This window comes from Sinocyclocheilus rhinocerous, unplaced genomic scaffold, assembly GCF_001515625.1.
Source record: "Sinocyclocheilus rhinocerous isolate Xijiao unplaced genomic scaffold, SAMN03320098_v1.1 scaffold677, whole genome shotgun sequence".
Taxonomy (NCBI): Eukaryota; Metazoa; Chordata; class Actinopteri; order Cypriniformes; family Cyprinidae; genus Sinocyclocheilus; species Sinocyclocheilus rhinocerous.
Genome location: NW_015633185.1, coordinates 1,918,294 through 1,937,678, shown reverse-complemented (window position 1 = coordinate 1,937,678; position 19,385 = coordinate 1,918,294). Strand labels below are relative to the sequence as shown.

Genomic DNA, 19,385 nt, shown 5'->3' with positions numbered 1-19,385 from the left:
TGAACTCAGGGGGATCTACTGGCATCCTAAGAAAAAGCATTGCCACCCCATCTGCCACCTCAGATTTATCCCAGTATAAAATATAAATGTAAGCATTTTTTTTTTCTTAGCAACAGCTTTTTACCATTTTAGCAGCTGCACTTTATTGTGATGATATACAAAAAGAAGTACCACGAAAAAATGGCAAGAAAACACCGCTGCTGCACGGCTTCTCGTGCTGTGTAGTCAACTTCATTTCGGCTTCTTTTTGTTGTAGCCCAATTCACAAACAAATGGACTGATTTTCCATTATGTACAGCTTATATTATATAATATTATTTTCCGAAACTCTTCTCATCGTTTATTTTGACTTGTGTCGTGTACCGTGACTATTTGTCAGACTGCCCGCTCCACTTTCATCATAGAAAAAGTAACTAAGTAACGTAATTAGTTACTTTTTTATGGAGTAACGCAATATTGTAATGCATTACTTTTAAAAGTAACTTTCCCCAACACTGGATATATTTGACATCCGACAAAATGAAATGAAAGCAATAAGAAGATCCAGATCACGGAAACTAATAGCAGAGCTAGGTAAAAAATCTAATCTTAACTATGACGTTTTTGAAAGAAAATCTTTATGTTGGCTTGACAAGGTCTTTTTCCTAAAATGTAGAATAGTTTGCAGGTTAGGATACACAGACAAACAGATAGTTGGGTGTTTTGGGTTGCTACTCAAGTGCTGCTAGGTGGTTGCTATGTGGTTGTTTGAGTGTTCTGGGTGTCCTCCCATAATTAACACAGACATTCTCAGTGCTTTGATATTTTGACCGTTCTTTCTAGAAAATTTGAACGTTTTCCTTGCTCTTAAACTTGACGCACTAAAACTTGTGATTTATATATCATAGCCTACACAAATAAACTCTTCTTTATTATGGTAGACCTACTCTAATGAGCTTAGAGACATTTAGATTGTGTTGAGTGTTTAATAGACAGTGTCTTGTTTACCTGGATATTAATATTTTGTTATTAGGGGTCCTAAAGGTGTACTAAAGGTGAATTGGATCTCTAATTTTTGAGTTTATGATCGTAATTGCAAATTCAAAACAGCCATTATCAAGTTAAATAAGTTCATAGATTTAGTTCATTTGTATAAGTACGGTGTACTGACAGTATAGTTTTATATAATTACTGTACATTGAAATCTGTAAAATTCTTATAGATTTTTTAAATCTTTAGTTAATTTTTATAGACCCAATAAAACATATTTTCAAGTTGCCAGACATGATGAAATATGAAATATATTGCTATCCATTTAAAATGAAGAGACCATTTTATTGGTCTCTTCCAAGATAATATTATAACATTTCTATAAAGACACTTATTTACTATTGTGGTTTGAATAATAAAACAAACACTTAAACTGCAAGCATAAGTTATGGCTACACATAATTATAGAAATAAATGATAAAAGAGCCTTGAGAAAAATGCTTAAGTTTTGAGCTGCAAATGATATCTTCACATTTATTTGAAATGGATGAACATGCGATTAGTCTAAATGTTGAATATAAGTTCATACTTACTAAATATATTATGATAACATACCTTATGACAGTAAACATTTTAGAGGAGTATTTTTGACCTCTCCTTTAAACAGTAAGAGGGAGTGATTTCTTTTGAAAGTCGGTTGCCCTTTTTGACTCGTGTTTTGCTGTAACCGGTTTCATCAAACCCTAAGTTAAGATTCAAGTTAAACTTTCCTGTAAAAAACTCATTATGAGATAAGTTTCAGTTAGATCGCTAATCATGCACATGGGCCATTGGTGCTTGGAACCCGATGATTGCTGCTTGCGGTCATAATTTGTTTTTAATTATAGTATAGTTGTTGTATAGATTATATACTATAGATTATGTATAGATGATTGAATGTTGTTTGCTTTGGTGTTGCCACCCCTCACAGTCCTCAAGCCACCCCCTTGCCACCCTAAAAAAAAATTCTAGATCTGTCCCTGCATGAACTGCCTTTTTTTTTTTTATTATTGGTAACACTTTACTTGAAGGGGTGTGCATAAGACTGACATGACACCTTCATAATCATGACATGACACATGTCATGAATATGAAGGAGGTTTTATGCATGTTTATGACAACTGTCATTAAGTGTCATTCGCTCAGTTATGTCATTTTTAATGCAAATATGACATTATTTGACCAAACCCTAACCTAACCCTACCCCTACCCTTACCCCTAACCATAGCCCATTTGGGATTAGGCAATCAGATAGCGATTTCAACGAAGGGATGCATAATCTGGCAGGGGTGCAGAATTCGGCACAACACCGGTCTGCCGCATTCGCATGCTTATGGATGGAAGTCAATGGAACGGAAAGTCTAGTGTGACCGCAAAATTTATCGCCTGCGTTAACGCTAATTTTGACAGCACTAATTTTGTACTGTTCTCTGAGGTTCACTTATAATGTTATCAAGATTTTTACATCAAAGTTTAGAAGTGACAGGCTATTTTCAGTCCTGTTTTGACCCCCCTCAACGGAACACTCTGTTTGAATAGGTGTGGCGGATTGTAGACTCAGAAGTAAATGCCCACTGCTATGACTGGCTAACAGTTGTCATTATATAGATCAGCGGGTGCGACATTACTGTCGGATCCAATATATTTGGCACAGCATCGTCTTTTAGTTTCGATCTTTCTGAAAATCCTGCGTCGAATCGTGCCTTGTTTGTAAACGAATCCGCGGTAAAATGAAGTGAACAAAGGACCGAGTTCTTACTGACGCGATCTGGATCTGCACAGCGTCTTGCTGTCATCTGAGTCATCTTTATCGTTTGATTTCTGCATAGACCTGCGTTTGCCTCTCTCGTTATTTACACTACATGCGTGAATCGGTGGGCGGAGCTAAACAGGCAGTGATGTAGAAGCAGGTGTTGATCTTCTCCTGCGTAGGCGGGGTTTACCCACTCTATTATGTCATAAAGTGGCACATTCCACAACCTGTCGTTTTGGCAGATTGGCTTCAATATAAGCTGTTTAAAGACTAACGAAAAAGTTTTGAGTTCTGAAACTTACAGGATGTTTTTATAGTACAATGACCTCTTATATGTCAAAAGATCAAGGGAATTTTGATTTCTCATTTCATGACCCCTTTAATTGCTGTTTTAGCATTTGACTTATATAGGTAATGATTCAGGAAGTGAGGTAACATAAAGCACCATCCCACCTCAACTACAGGCATTTTATTGTGCATTTAGAGTTACTGATAAGGACTGAAACTGCATCTTTATTGCCTAGTGCTTAGCACAGTTGTATTTTATCTACAGTACATATTTCCAGCTGAGTGACAACTGTGCAGGGAGTGCAGTCAGACACCCTGGAGAGCCCCTGAGGTCTGGAGCGCTAAACATTTCTCTCTAACTGCTACGGAGTACAGCACATAGCCTTTGCCTTCACATGATAATGCTCTCATCTGTTGCTTAGTTACTGCTGGCCTCCACATTAGTAACCAAGAGAGTCAGCTCAGTAGATGGAGCACCATGAGAGAGGGAGAGAGAGAGGAGAGGGAGGTAGAAAGAGCAGGCACATAATGGTGACTGACGTGCATTGATTCATACAGTGAACGATGGCCTTTAGCTGAGAATCACACAATGCTAAATAAATGAAAGTGCAATGAAGTGAATCAAACTCAGAAATGGAGGGAGTGCGAAACAGAGAGACTAAAAGAGTGGAGGGGTAGAGCGTAGGGACGCTGGGATGGATGAAGATGAAAGAACTGCTGCTGAATGAAAGAGAATAAAAAACAATCACTCGTGCTTTTCTCCTTCACACATAAACAAGGGTACTGCAAAACCCCTCAAGGAACGAACACAGTTTACATGAGAGCAGGTATGTGTGTGTAAGAGACGGCTGTGTTTAAGTCTGCACATTAGCCAGTCAAAGATTTCAACCTGTAATTATGGAGAGGCAACTTGCGGTAACCATGGCAACAAAATCTGGAAAGCCAAAGTAAGGGCTTAGAGCATCATACAGCTCTGGCCAGGTCATAAAGGCACACATATACTGTAGTACCTGTACATACACTCTTAAAAAAAAAAGGTTCCAAAAGGGGGGGGGTTTGCAACGATACCATAGAGGAACCATTTTAGGCTCCCCAAAGAACCTTTCAGTGAACAGTTCTTAAAAGAACCAATTTTTTTAGTGTTAAGAACCTTTTAATAATATAAAGAACTTTTTTCCACTATGAAGGACCTTTTGTGCGATGAAAAGGTTCCATGGATGTTAAAGCTTCTTCATGGAACCATCAGTGCCAATAAAGAACCTTTATTTTTAAGAGTGTATGGTTCTATATATAACCTTAAAGGGTTTACTCTTTATTTTTGGAACCCCTAAAAGATTCCTTAAAAGGGCTTAATCAAAAGAGCCCTGCTGGATTCGTTGTAGCCTGGTGAAAAGGTTCTAAATAAAAACAGAACCCTTTTAAGACTTGCAAAGGTCATCATAATTTATGGATTTGGTTTGCTTTAACATTTCAGTGATATTTGGATTAAACAGTTTGTATAAATAGAGACTTTGTCATTAGAAGAAACAAAAAAAAAAAAAAAACATGGCAAAAAAATAAAAAAATTAATTAAAAATTATTATTAATTAAAAGTATTATTTAAAAGATCCTAAAGAATCCTTTCATTTTTATCTTTAATATCAAAAAGGTTATTTTTTTACAGAACATTTTTAAGTAGAGTTTTTTGGATTCAAGTAAAGAACCTATGTAAAAAATATATATATATTTTTTTTTTTTCCTAAAAGTGCACCTAATAAGCACATCTCACTGAAGAAATGAAAGGCCTTTTCAGCTAAAGGATTCTCTATAATGAGCTTGCATAATTTTTAAATCAGTAACACTTCTAGAGGCATTGAATTATTTTCAAATGTTTTAGATGAAACTGGATGAGGAGGATGGTGCGCTCGAATCTGATGTAGTGAAAAGGAGCCACTAGAGAAAACATTAGACTTACATTGTCCACTGCAGCTTTTCATTTTTGATAGAGTTGTAGAGAGCCTGTTAAAAGAGGAAAACAACAGTGTTAAAGCACACAACCCCATCAATAGTTTTGCCCTTTGCGTGTATATTTGTGTGCGCTCAAACATCCCACTGACGTGTCTAAAAATAGCAACTGAAAGTTAACAATAACCATGAACCAGAAACAGGTTGCAGACTACACTTTTCTCATGGAGCATTTTAGTTCAAACATCATGGAAAAACAGCCCAACCATCATTAAAAGGCAGAAGGAAAATAGAGATCTAAATTTCCAAGGTCAGATCCTGTAGTTAACAAGTGCTACCTTTTGTTTTTTCTTCCGGGTTTGTGGGTGATTTTGGCCATCCTGAACCTTGCCGAGCAGATCAGGGAAGGCCAGGGGCTTTAAGGAACGCGAGCGAGGTGCTTTGGTGTAACGGAACGGGTCCATCACGCTGAAGTCCCGTCCACATCGCACCGAGCACAGGGAGCGAGAGCGGAGACGACCAGTGGAGTGAATACTGTTTACACCAATCATGATTTTTCAAGATACAGGATCCACAGATGAGGAAATGAAGGCTTTAAAATCAAACAATGTTAAATTAAACTTGACGGAGTCTTCATTCACTTGATGTCTTTTTTCCACGAGTAGAATCCAGAGTGCTGGGTGTAATCAGTAGAAATGAGTTCAAAGAGCACATCAAATGACACAGTGGCAAACTCAAAGTCTTTGGCAGTGGCGAAGCTCTTTGGGAGATCCTTGAAGGTGTCACATGGGCATCAGGCCTTCCGTAGTGATTCCAACTCTTGCATTATGGATCCATTCCTATTCATTATGCATGTAAAAACATCACCGGGCCACTGCAAATCCACCAGCGCCATTTTGCATCAAACTTTCTGCTTTGACTGAAACACCAAAGACGATCAAGGATGAGGATCCGCGACCAACATCCAGTTGTTTCCTTGTATACATCCTCGAGTTCATCACACCTACACACATTCACCAACGCATGCTGACACGCTCACAGGTGCAGTGCAGAGGACCGTGATGGTGGATGGAGATAATTGGAGAAGAGGACAGACGGATGAATGCGAACATCATTGAAGTAAATGCATGAGATAAACACACATGGGATCATGCAGGGAACAGACTGAGAGGGTCTGACTTTCACCCACTCTCAAACTGGCATCCCAAAACTGTGACGTCACCTAACGTTCCCCTCCGGGACGGAAAAATAGACATCAGATGTGTGAGAGACAGAAGGACCAGACTGGAGCAGGAAATCAGCAAAGAAAAAAGACAATCCTGTTGCTTTGTGCAGTTTTCTCTATTCCAAGTCAGACGCTTGAATGTATTAGAAGTTTTCCAGAATTCTCTTTCATCCCTTTCTTTCTCTTCAAGCTTGTATCCTCACACCCGCTATCCAATTGGCAGATTCTTTCACACCTGATTTTTTCCCTTCCACAAAACACAGCTCTGCAGCATAGCTGTAGGAACAATAGAGGTTTGGCGTCTGAGTCCTGCGCTCTTTTCCTTCTTCTCCTCACAGTCTTTTTCCTCCTCCGTGATGCAGATAAAAAATGGGCTGTGCGGTGAGAATGAGATCTTGTGAGGGAGGAGTGTTCACCCTCCCATCTCTCTCTTGCATTCACAATCTCGCCAGATCTCTTTCACGGTCTCTCTCACGCTCTGCTTCTCAATTGATGTACCCGTCTCCCAGCATGACTGACAAATCACAGCACTTGAATGTTCGATGATCCCACCCTCCTGTGAATGTCAATCAGTTTTCAGGGCTCTCGAACGTGCAAATCCTCACATCACATTACTGCCATACTCTCATTTTCAGTGCACATTATGTAGAAACGGTCTGTTGTAATCTATAACGATAATAAATAAGCAATAAACCTGTTGCTCTAATTATGATCATGTTAATTATGATAACTGAGTATGCTGGCACTCAAAATCAGTATTAACCCTCGAGTTATTTGATATTGGCTTTATTGTATAGGCTAGAACAAAAAAAAGAAAAGAAAATATGTATTAATGTATTAATTAAAAAATGTAAATAAATCAGTAACTTTTCAAAATGATAAACAGACTGATTTAAAATGTTTATTTAAACTATTAAAAAATTTCATTAAATGTCACAATAAATAATTGATAAATCATTTTAAATGCAACATGTCACTGAAAAAAAATAACTTCTTTGTAATTATTTGTAAAATTTACTAGCCATTTTTGAGTAAAAAAGAATTGTTTTAAAGAATTGACAAATAATGTGCTGAATTAAACGTGAAATTTTGAAGTAGAAAGACTGAAACTTTCTTGTAAAACATACTCTAAATTTTTACAATTATTGCATAAAGCTTGTACAAATTGCTTTTTTTTATATCCATCAGCCAAATGCTTTATCCATTTGCCAAATGAGTTACAAAATATAATTGGACAGTTCACACATGGGAGCAGCCAATGAACAGTCAACTTATGTTATCAATACGAATTACGCAATATAACAAGTCACTGGGGATATTACTGTAGCAGTGAATTAATTTGGCTGGTGCGGTTTCTTTTGGCACTCTGCTCACTGAGACCGACGGAAAATGAAAAGTTGCGATTTTCTAGACTGATATGGCTAGGAACTATACTCTCATTCCGGCATAATAATAAAGGAACTTTGCTGCCGTACCATGGGCAGGTGCAATGACATTACGCAGCGTAAATAGGCTAACTTCCATCAACATAACTGCTTGCACAGGGAGCGTGCTGGGGACTATTTTCAGGTGCTAACGAGATTCTAACGGTCTAATCAGATTCAATGATCTATGCTAAGCTGCAGCTAAAAGTGCTACCGCCAGACCCGGAGATCGGCTGAATGGATTCGAAAACTCAACTGTTTAACTCTATGGGAGTTGGAAAATGAGCCTATTTTCAAAAATAGTGGAGTGTTCCTTTAAGCAGTACAACTGTTTTCTACATCGAAAATTACAATAATTGTTTCTTGAGCACCAATTTAGCTTTGCCATCAGAAGAAAAAATTACATTTTTAAATATATTAAAAGAGAAAATAAAATATTAGAAAATATTTCACAATAGTACAGTTTTACTGCATTTTGATCAAATAAATGCAGCCTTGGTGAGCAAAAGAGACTTCTTTCAAAAACATGTAAAAATCTTACAAACTCAAACTTTTTTGAATGAAAGTGTATACTAATAATATTTTTAACATTTTAAGTTGTAAAAATTAACATTAGTTATTAGTGTATTATGAACAAACATGATTAAACAATGAACAACAAAATATTTATAAATGAGCATTAAGCAAGATCAATAAATGCATTTTGCTTTATTGTTAGTTCATGATACCTAACGCATGAACTAATGTTAAAGAATTGAACCTTATTGAAGTGTTACCAGATATGTAAAAATCAATCGTCAAAACAGCATCTCTCAGTTTGAAGCTGTAAGTTGTGTAGTGACCAGTAGGAGGAGCATAATACATAATGCAATGATGCACATGCACATACTGAGAGATAACAAAGGAATTATGCTGTTCACACAACTGAGTGAAAGAACAGAACCATAATTTGCAAACTGAAAAAGAGGGAACAAAATAGAGAAAGAGGGAAAGGAGAGAGAGAATGAGCAATTTGTAACGCATTTATGATAATGCCATGACAAAACCCTCATTTCAGTGAGAGGCCGTGTGGCAGCCAAATTCCCATCTGTCCTCCCTGCCACCCCTGCTGTTGCTGGCATGAAGACAGACTTCACACAGGTTTTTCACGGCCGTTAACTGTCATGAACCACACAGGCACTGAGAGCCTAACCTGTTGGCTCACAGACGTCTCTCTCAGTTGCCATCTCTATATTTAACCCTAAGACTTGTTGTAATATCAGGCAGACAGAGATGAAAAAGAGTCTAAAATTATGGGAAGAAATATCCAAGTAGCTAAACGCTGCACTCCCAGAGCCTAGTTAGACAGACTAACTGTCTTTATGAGGCAACTGTGTGGCCTTCACACCCTCACATAGAGGTAGGAGGAGAGAAACCGGGAGAAAGAAGGCCAGGGCTGAGAAGAGAGAGGAAGGATGCCATTCGTCAGCCAAAGCCTGAGATAAGGAGGATTATATAGATATAGAAATAACCTAGACAGACAGGGCTAAGTACAGTTCAGCAGAGTAAGTTTTTGCAGATTATAGGGTGAAACAAAGAGCAAGATGGCAGATAGTTAAATGGCTAGAGAGAGAGAGAGTGCTGAAAAACTGTGAAGAGAGAGAGGGGGTGGGAGGTGATGGAATAGTGCGAGGCACAGAGTGAGAGGGCAGAGGAGAGAACGAGGGATGAGCGACACAGAGAGAGAGAGAGATGGCCAAGAGAGAGAGGTGCTGAAAAACTGTGAAGAGAGAGAGGGGGTGGGAGGTGATGGAATAGTGCGAGGCACAGAGTGAGAGGGCAGAGGAGAGAACGAGGGATGAGCGACACAGAGAGAGAGAGAGATGGCCAGAGGAGAGAGAGAGATGGCCAGAGGAGAGAGAGAGAGAGAGAGTGGGAGGACCGAACGTTTGAAAGGCTCCCTGTAATTTTAAAGCAGAGTGGTTCAGGTGCGGTCATCATGTGACTATTATTCTTGTGCAGCGTGGCCTGTAATCCGAGAGAAGGGACTAAAATAGACAAAGCCTCAGTGCTAGCACATTGGGGGCGCACAGGAAGTTCGTTGACATCAGCTGCGACAGAAATCCCCCACATGACTGATTTTAGTCACAACACTCAACTTCAAACATGGCAAACAATAAAATGGCAATAAATCAATAATTTCAGGCACAGCGTGTATTCAGTGCAGCATTATAACTCAAAACTTCATTATGTAGCTATGATCTGTGAGAAAGGTTCTACAACAACTTCAAAATACAGAAGGGTTTCTCCAAAAATATCTACAATAAAAGGTGCCCTTTATATGGACGTTTACATGCACAAGAATATTCTGATAATTATTTTACATGCACAAGAATATTCAGATGTGAATAAGATTATTATGATTATTGATTGACAACATTGCAGATTCTATACATTTAAATAAAGCAACTCTGGGTTAATCAACCCAGAGTATATCAAAGCATATTATGTACTGTTTTTAATCAAATAAATGCAGCCTTGGTGAGTATGAGAGACTTCTTTCAAATACATTTGAAAAATCTTACCAATCCCAAACTTTTGAAGTTTGTAGTGTATGAACATTTTTATTATTTTGTGAAAAACTGAACTATTTAAAACTATTCTACTATGACATTAATGAGCTGATTAATTGTCCAAAATTACTAAAATGCATCATATTAAATAACAAGAGTGAGCCTTTTTTCAAGAGAAAAGCAGGTCAAAAATGTGCATGCCTTAATTTATTTAGAATAAGCTAATTACACACAGGGATATTTCATTAGCTGTGGTGCAGGTAAATGTCTTCTATGGCTTGAACACAATTATACCTTAATGGGATCATTCAATATGCAAAAGAGGTCAGTGTGTGAATGCTTGAAAACCCTACAAACCTTGAGAAGATCTTTTGGGAAGTTTTGGCCATCATTTAGCCCCTCCAGGTTACTAATGAACTGCATGCAGGACATCCTCTTCCCGATGTTCTGAATGAGAGAGAGACGATAGCATATAAATTCACAGATGCGCTGACCTATTTCACAGTTCCTGTGCACTCAACAACACTTAAAATACCAAGTACACAGTGGGCAGTAAATGTGTTAATATTTTGTGCAAAAATTATTTTGCTTCCCCTTGAGAAATGTTTTTACTATTACATTTATGGATGAATTTCTATTTTTATTCCTAACTGTAAAACCGACACTCCTCCTCATCCCCTCAGGGTGCTGAACAGCTCAGAGAATAAAATCCATCCTAAAAACACAGTTCCAGCTCCCTTCACAGAGACTCGAATCTTGTACATGTAATAATAATAGTTTTTTAACAGTCATATAATATTTTTTTGTTTTCCACAAAACAGACATGAACATTTCAGGGATGTGACTGGCATTCATTTTAGAAGGTCAAATTCTGCACAGCAAAAACACATTGTAGAATCTAACAAAAACAAAACAAAATGTATTTATGCTTTATAGCTTACTGTATATTACACAAGTAATAATCATTTAATATATTTAATATAATAATAAGTCAAATTTTCATGAAGTATGTTTAAACCATAAATTTATGAAGAATCAGTGTATGTTTTCCAAGTTAAAATGATCTTGGGATTTTAACCTGAATATGGTTTAAGATTATTTTTTTTATTTATTGTTTGTTATGTGTTTATGGTACATCAGAACGTCAGATATGTCATTTCTCAAACTCACATGACCATGCAGATCAGTGTTGAGCAGCATCAAGGCACAAGTCAGTGTATGAACACTGTCTGAAACACAGAGGTACAGAGCTCTCATAAGCTCACATAATCAGAGCAAGAGCACCCCCTAGTGTTAGTCATATTATAATACACATCAGATGCACAACAAATGCACATTCATTCACACACACAATGCTGGTGTGACTTACCTTCATTTAGTATAGTGTTCGGATTGCACTGCAGGTATTTTTTAGAGAAATGGGATAATACTCGCTCCCTCTCTTGTGTCTCTCCCATCAAGGCAAACTCTCTCAAAAACATTCTAAGAAACAAGCACGACATAACACAACAGGAAAAACAGACTGAGAATTTGAATAAACCTGTTGGACACGTGAAATGAGAGCAACTGTTTACTTAACTTAACATGGAAGGAATAGCAAGCTCACCTTAATGCTTGATCCACCATCATCCCTGAGAAGTTAAAATAACTGAGATACTCCTCCGCCACGATGTGACTGAAATCATTGCTGCACAAATCATGAAAAGACAAAAGCATAAGAAAATAAGGTTTTTTGGGTCTCATATTGGGGGTCCAAAAGTCTTTTCAATCTTTTCATACAAAGTTGTTCACATGGTCATTTTCACAAATAAGTGACCCTAAAACAGCGCAGAATTATTAATATTTATTATTCATTTTTAACTTATAAAGTTTTTTCAAAACCCTAAAAATTTATTTGCAGATTTACATTTTTAAAACACAGTCCCCACCTTATATTTCTCCACATTTGCCCTAAAACATGGTATTTATTATTATAATCAAAGATAACTTTGCTTCACAAAAGCTCAAAAAACAAAGCAAGAGGAATGAACTAAAATAAATGCAAACACAAGCTTCTTAGTATTTATTAATAGTTAAAATGATCCTCACTTCTTGCTCAGGTGACGTGCCACGTCTGACTTCTTAAATCCATCAAGACTGTACAAACGTTTGGCCAACCGTTTTGCAGCTTGGAGGTCAGATTTGTTGCCATTGGCCAGAGTTTCAGCGCTGCCCACAGCCAATCGCTCAGCCACCTCTGGATGGGACTCAGACACCGGCCGTGATGGCCTCTCTCTGAAACCAGAGGAAAAATAAATGTATATGACATCTACATGACAGGTGACACACATTTATTTGAATACGAGTTATAACATTACCAAGTAAAAGTAAAAGTGGTATACATTTTACTTGTAAAAAAGGCAACCCAGATATGATACCTAAATATGCTTGGGCTTAAAATCAGCCATCATGGACAACTACACAGTATAAGCATACAGAACCATACTGAATATATGAATACTGACTATTCATCAAAGCAGTCAAATCATGAGGTTAAATTTGTTTATCTTCTATCAATATTGTCTGAACCTGTCATTCTTAGCACTAGCAGTGTGATGTAAATAGAGTCTATCTGATCTACCTTTACCGACTCTTTCCCAGCAGATCAATTCAATACACCATTTACAGAGAAACTAGCATTTAACAACTAAAAAAAGCACCCCTGACAAACTATTGTGAGCGCATAATACATTTGCCCTTTGTACACCATTCAAATGCACAAAAGCTTGTCATACACACACACACACACATAAAGGTTTTTAGCTGATATTCACATGTGAATAATGAGAGAACAGAAAGAAGTTTAACTTATATTAAAAGTGTCAAATATATATACTAAACACATTTCATTCAGTCTTGAACCAAAAACTAAAACGTAAAACTCCACAAACTTCACATAAAAGGTCTGTAAAACCAAAACAAGAGGAGCTCTCCCCAAAAAGTGCTTAAAAAAAGCATCTACTCTACCTCAGTGACCCAACTCTGCCTTTAAACCACTGCATTCCAAAGTCTTTTAGATGTACGAGCACCAGAAAGTTCATGCCACATGCAGATCATCCCCCTGTCATCTGTCTTTGGTTTGCTCCGAAGTTCTCCATTCCTAAACTACTCCAACCGGATAGTCCACAAACAAGGCAGGGGAGGAGACTCGAAGAAAGGGTATGAGGGCAGACTGTTTCTTCTTCAAACAATGGACAGATAGAAACATGGCAGAGAAAACCAGGAAGAAATATAGAGAGCTTTTCCGCCACGGCTTCTAGGATGTGAGAAGAGCTTCTACAAAGATGCACAGTGACTAACAGACATACCTTTGCTAAATCTTGTTTTTTTATGTCAGACATCATATAATTAGACACCTGTGTTTGAATAACTTATTTGGTGAGGGCAACTTAACGGGGGAAAAATGCAAGACAATGATTGTTACAAATGGCAATACATATTTCTGCATTGCACAAATAAATGCAGGGAGGTAAATGTAAACAATCACCTCATATGTGCTGAGGCTCTACAACATTCCAGTGCTTTTTGAAATTTTTTTAACACACCTCTTTTTAACGATGGATGACAAGATTTACATATCAAAGGAGGAAAACGAATGCATCATTTAACATTTTTTTTGCATGACTAGATAGCTTAGACAGACAATGATGTCAGTATCACATGCCGAGGATATGATACCTTGCACTGACAATGAGTTGCACTAGAATTTTAGGTCTTGACTGGTAATGAAAACACATATTGGAAAAGTGACTATAACAACAGTGCACAAACTATACAGTGGCTTTCAGTGAGTTGATGTTTTTAAAGAAATTGTAAGGAGGAACTTTCACAGTGTGTTGAGGTTGGTCTTGCGTAACGCAAGATAAATATGATTGTGATATCTTTGTAATATTTTAATCAGCAATGAAGTGATAGTGCTTATGTTTTGTCAATGCTCTGTCAGATGATGATCCTAGCGACAAGGAATCGACCGTTACTATGGTTACATCCTCAGGCTAACACGATTTCTGGTAGCGAGCATCTATTTACCATCAGGTACCTAACTAACTAATCTAACTTTTTTGTTACCAAAATATTTGAAACCCTGACTAAAACATATACTTATATGTAAAAGTCGTTTTGACAACAAATTTGAATTAGAGGAGTCAGACCACCCAAACCTCAACTTAATTCAGACCCTGGCTGTTAAATTGAGACCATAATGGTCTTCATAAAATCCTTGAAGTGCTTTTAAATACTGCATTTTAATAGTGTGATAAACTGTGAATTGCCTCAGTTATTCATCAAACACTATTTAGCAAATGAGATTAGATAGCTAAAACTGAAAAAAAAGGAAAGAATAAAAAATAAACACTACACATACATTTGAATAATGACAATAATAAAATAAATAATTAATAAAATTGCTAATAAAAATCAGTAAAACTTTAAAAGTTAAATTAAAATGCAAAAAAAAAATCATTCATAAAAACTATAATAGTATCTCACTGATACTATAACAACACTGATACAAACAAAATGTTCAAAAGAAGTCTACATTTTCCTACTCACCGGTATATGGCAGGGTGGGGGGCATACATGTAATTATCCTCCAAGGCCCCACCCCCCCAGCAGAGCACATAATGAGCCATCACCTTAGCCCTGCCCCTTCATACCTTACATAGCCAGATGACAGGAGCTCACTTATAAACCCAGCATCCAGCCCTCCACATTTTCTACCCTCCCCTGAACCTCCTTTTGTCCAGAACTAGCCTGAGGAGGTTTAGAAGAAATCTGACCCTCTGCTTTTGCAAGTCCCTTGAACTGTCATTAAAGTCTTTTAGTCGCTGTGTTGCTGATTCTCTTATCCTACTCCAAACTTTCACAAGCTCTTTTTGTGCCTATAGCGTAGTCAGAGGATTGATACAGCTGTTCATCTGTTTTATTTTCTCTCGTTCTTTCTCGCCCCACCAGCTCCCGCCTTACGCTTGCCTGTTTGTGCGTGATTGTGGATGTGAATGCGTGTTCCTCTCTTGTCAGCTGAGCTATTTTTCGCTGGTGGATATGCTCTGTATTTCCTTTCACAACAGTTTACTCCCCCTTTTCCCCTCTTTCCAACCCTCTCTTCCTCTCTTTGTCTTGCCTTGTTACTTTCGTCCCTCCCATTAGACTTTGTCAATCTCCATTTCAACATGGTGCTGAATACACAGTCAGTCTCATTAACAAATTATTAATATGTATCAATCTATAAGATCGTGTGTTAGAATAATGGATTGTGTTTCTTCACTATTAGTGGCCATTTAAATAAAATAATGGTCAGATACAGCCCTGCTGAAACAGTAATAGTTTCCAACTCACTCTATTTAAAACCCTGAAATCACACGACAAGTTAATCTGCTCTCACTATGGAGACCGAGTGTGCCTGGCAAAGCTCCAGGTCTATCTGGCCCTGGTATCAAAGCATACAGTGTCGGCTTTCAGGCCCTCTTAATAACCACAGTAAACCTCAGATAAAATATCCAGACAATGTTCCTTATTGTAGGGGACTTGAAAACCTTATGCCACATTAAAATGCCAGTCTAAAAGTTACATAACCCTGTGAAACACTGCTGTTGTTGCACAATTCTTACCATGTTTCCAAAAGGTCAAATGCATATATTTTCTACCGTTTTCTATAAGTTGTTAAACATAAATCTAAATTCATTTTGCATACAGAACAAGAAAAAACAATTTGCTGATGAAAAAATGCAAGAAAAATATTCAATTTAAGAATTATACAGCAAGTTCAATTTTATTTTGGAATAAATTTAAACTTTTTAAATTCATTGTTTTTAAGGAGGCTTAGTTTTTTATTAGAAAACAAGAATGCTGATGGACTCAGAAGTGCACTCTGATTTATTCTGATAGTGAAGGAGTAGCAAGATATTATAGGCCTAAACACAAATCTGTGTTTAGGCCTACCCAAGGAAAACTTATTTAGTTAGGAACTTTATCCTTATATGACTGCTTGCTACGTACAGTTCTATTTATCTGAGGATGATTTGAAGCAAGCCCTAAAAAAATGAATGAGAAAAAAAAAGTTCACACTACATTCATCAAGGGCATTGCTGAAAGAAAATCTATTTGGAGCTCATTCCAAGTCAAAACAGATCATCCAGAAAACAAAGTGAGCTGGTATCTCAGTAAAATCACAAAGCTCGGCTCTGCCCTCTAGTGGTAAATACTCAACCGTTAATTCTTTTTCTAAACCCAAATTAATGACAGAATTTTCATTTTTGGGTGAACTATCCCTTTAAAATAGAAAGCCCATTAAATCCATTTTCACTGAACAACTGGTTACTAAAATATGTAAAAATGAGCAAATTACATAGAGTTGTGGGTACCATCTGTCATCAAAACATCTGTTTGCATTTTGAGAGCAACTACAGCTTGATGTCGTACTATGATGAGGACAGGAATGAGTTTGTCTTAGTGTGTGTGTCTGCACTGCCAGCTGTTCCTCTTCTAATGTGTGTAAATACTATTATTCTTCCAAGTGTTTATTTCACCAGGGGGGTTTGGGGGGTGTTTACATTACACTAGCATATTTGTTGACATGCAGTGATGATGAGATATTTATGACAACTCATGGAAAATATCACCAGACCGATACTAACCTTATGGAAGCATCTGTGTCTGAATCAGGCCTGCAGGCTTGATCAGAGCAGGATCCACTGCAGAATGGACTCTCTTCTTCACAGACACCACTCTGGTCCTCCCTGTGCAGGTCCTGGGAGGCCTCACACTCTGTGGGATCAGACACAGCAGGTGGTTCGGGGCACGTTAGAGGAGAGAAGTTCAGTTCGATTATCTGCTTGGCACTTTCACTGATCTGACTCTGGATCTCAGGAGTGAGAGTCGGAAAGTCAAAAGTGAAGACAGGTGGGCCACTAGGGGTGATGTCTTCACTATCCAGGCTGCTATAAGAGGTGCCCTTGGCACGGTGCGACTCCATAATGCTCTCAAAGTGTCTGCTGAAGGAGTCCAAGCCATCTGATGAGATTCGGCAGGGGCTGGTGACAGAGATGGGAGACTTCAAAGCCGTGTGGCTGTCAGGCTGGCAATCTGGGGGACTGCAAGAAGAGCATAAGTCATAGATGTGCTCCTATGATTTAAATGTCTGCATCATTTAAAATTATGCCACAAAATAATCTGATGAAGTCTTTAGTAGTATTATAATGTATATGTAAATGTGAATTAATTTTATGTTATTATTTTATTTATTTATACCATTTTAATACTATTTTTCTCAAAACTTTTCCTCTGACCTCCTTGCACTCCATTGCAGCCCCCCTGGGCGTCTGCAGGAAACTATATAGACCCACTTTAATTTTCCCCTAAAGTCTTCAAAATGGAGCAAGACAACATGAAGCAGGCATACAAAATCGAAATCTTAAACAGATATCAAGTGAAAGTCTTCTGTTGCATTCACTGGGATGTGGTGTCGGATATGTGTGAGAATTCACATATGCAGTGGAGCTATAGTGTATTATATTCCACACTCACCCTCTTAGCAGTCGACTAAACACTTCATCTCCCTCAGGTGTGGCATTTTGCCTCTTTTTGTCACCTTGCATCCTCACACTGGCCCAGCTCACCACCTCTTCATCTTGCAGCTCCTCCTCACCATCTGTATGTGGGCACAACACTCCCTCCAGGGGGCTGCTGCTGTTAGTGCCTGAGGTGCCTAGCACACTGCGGTTACTGCCAAAAGCAGAGTCCACCTCCTCCTGTTCTGCCAGCATCACCTCATCAAGGTCTGTTTCCCTGTAACAGCGCTGGGGCACCGCATCTATGTCTGTCTCTGAATATTTGACACTACGTCTGGTGATGCCGGTCTTATTGGAGCGCTCCATTGTGGGATGATGGTTTATCAACTCCACTTCAACTTGCTGTACATTGTGGCATGCAGATTTCGAAGAGCCAGTTGATTTACAGTGTCTTGAGTGGGTTGTTATTGGCCTTACGGGGGTAGACAAGGGTGGAATGGGTGTTGGAGACTCACTGGAACAACCACTGGAGGGTGTGGTGGAGGAGCCTGGAATGTGTGTTAATAAAGGAAAACCAAAGGATTGAGAGTGTCATTCTTTCTATTTGAAATAAGGTAGTATATACTGTATATAAAACAGTCTCTCTAAACAGACAAAATGTTTAACCTTTATAATTCAGTTTCAGTAAACAGTAAATGGTTTTGGCCACATTTACTTCTATTTGCAGAAGGTTTTATCTGACTTGGCTTACAAATAAGGACGTTATTAAATTAACAGTTGTATGACATTAGGCCCTGTAGCTCAACAGGTAGAGTATGGCACTAGTATCAATGCCAAGGTCATGAGTTTGAGTCCCAAGAAATGCATACACTGATAAAAAGTATAGCCTGAAATTGTTTTGGATAAAAGTATTTGCAAACTGTATAAATGTCAAGGTAAGGGAAAGGAATAACCACATAAAACAAGCAATTCTCAAGAATAATTCAAGTGACTCATTCTCTTCTAACCTCTCTCTCTTTGACATCAGTGAATTGAAAACACCTACACACAGTACAGAATGTAAACTCAATGAACCTAAAAAGAATATAGCTGAAGGCCACAGGAAATACAGATAAATTCATAATTTTTCAAGAAATTTATACACAACATAAAACCACAGCTAAAATCAAGCAAAGCTGTAACATAAATCCATTAAAAGGTCATTTCAGTAAAGAGAAAGTATAACACCTTGAGAAGCAATGAGAAAAAAACAAAGAGCCAAGTTAAACAGAGAAGGCAAATCCTAATGTCATGCTTTGGGGATGAGGCTTGTTACATAATTGGATTAAGCATTCATTATGAGGCAAACAGCTTGTTTACAATGAGAGGCAAATGAAAGAAATAAGGATGACATTTCAGAAAACTGCCTTCTGGAAGTATGAGTTGGACATTTCTAAGAAATTCTCACCATTTGTTTCATGCTGATCTTGTTGATCGGAGTGGGACCCAAACAGGAACTCCCATTTGGCACGAGCAATCTTCTGAGAGCGCAAGGAAGGCCTCAGAAGAAATGGTCCACTTTCAGACTACAAACAAAAATTGAGTTATCTGAGTTATCAGACAACAAAATCAAGAAGTGAATCAAGGCATGAGATGAATCTAAAG

At 37.9% G+C, this 19,385-nt stretch overlaps 1 protein-coding gene across 2 annotated transcripts in view; it reads right to left on the bottom strand.

The window, feature by feature from the left end:
* The window catches only part of LOC107743558 (uncharacterized), a 28,487-nt gene that overhangs the window by 4,397 nt on the left and 4,705 nt on the right, over positions 1-19,385 (bottom strand). For both annotated transcript variants that reach the window (XM_016556832.1, XM_016556833.1), the window contains exons 3-11: positions 19,189-19,306; positions 17,758-18,289; positions 16,869-17,324; positions 12,283-12,468; positions 11,801-11,881; positions 11,564-11,676; positions 11,365-11,423; positions 10,552-10,641; positions 5,004-5,047 (exon numbers count right to left, since the gene is read on the bottom strand). In XM_016556832.1, coding sequence (XP_016412318.1) covers positions 5,004-5,047; positions 10,552-10,641; positions 11,365-11,423; positions 11,564-11,676; positions 11,801-11,881; positions 12,283-12,468; positions 16,869-17,324; positions 17,758-18,289; positions 19,189-19,306 — 1,679 coding nt within the window. The remainder of the gene's footprint in view (positions 1-5,003; positions 5,048-10,551; positions 10,642-11,364; positions 11,424-11,563; positions 11,677-11,800; positions 11,882-12,282; positions 12,469-16,868; positions 17,325-17,757; positions 18,290-19,188; positions 19,307-19,385) is intronic.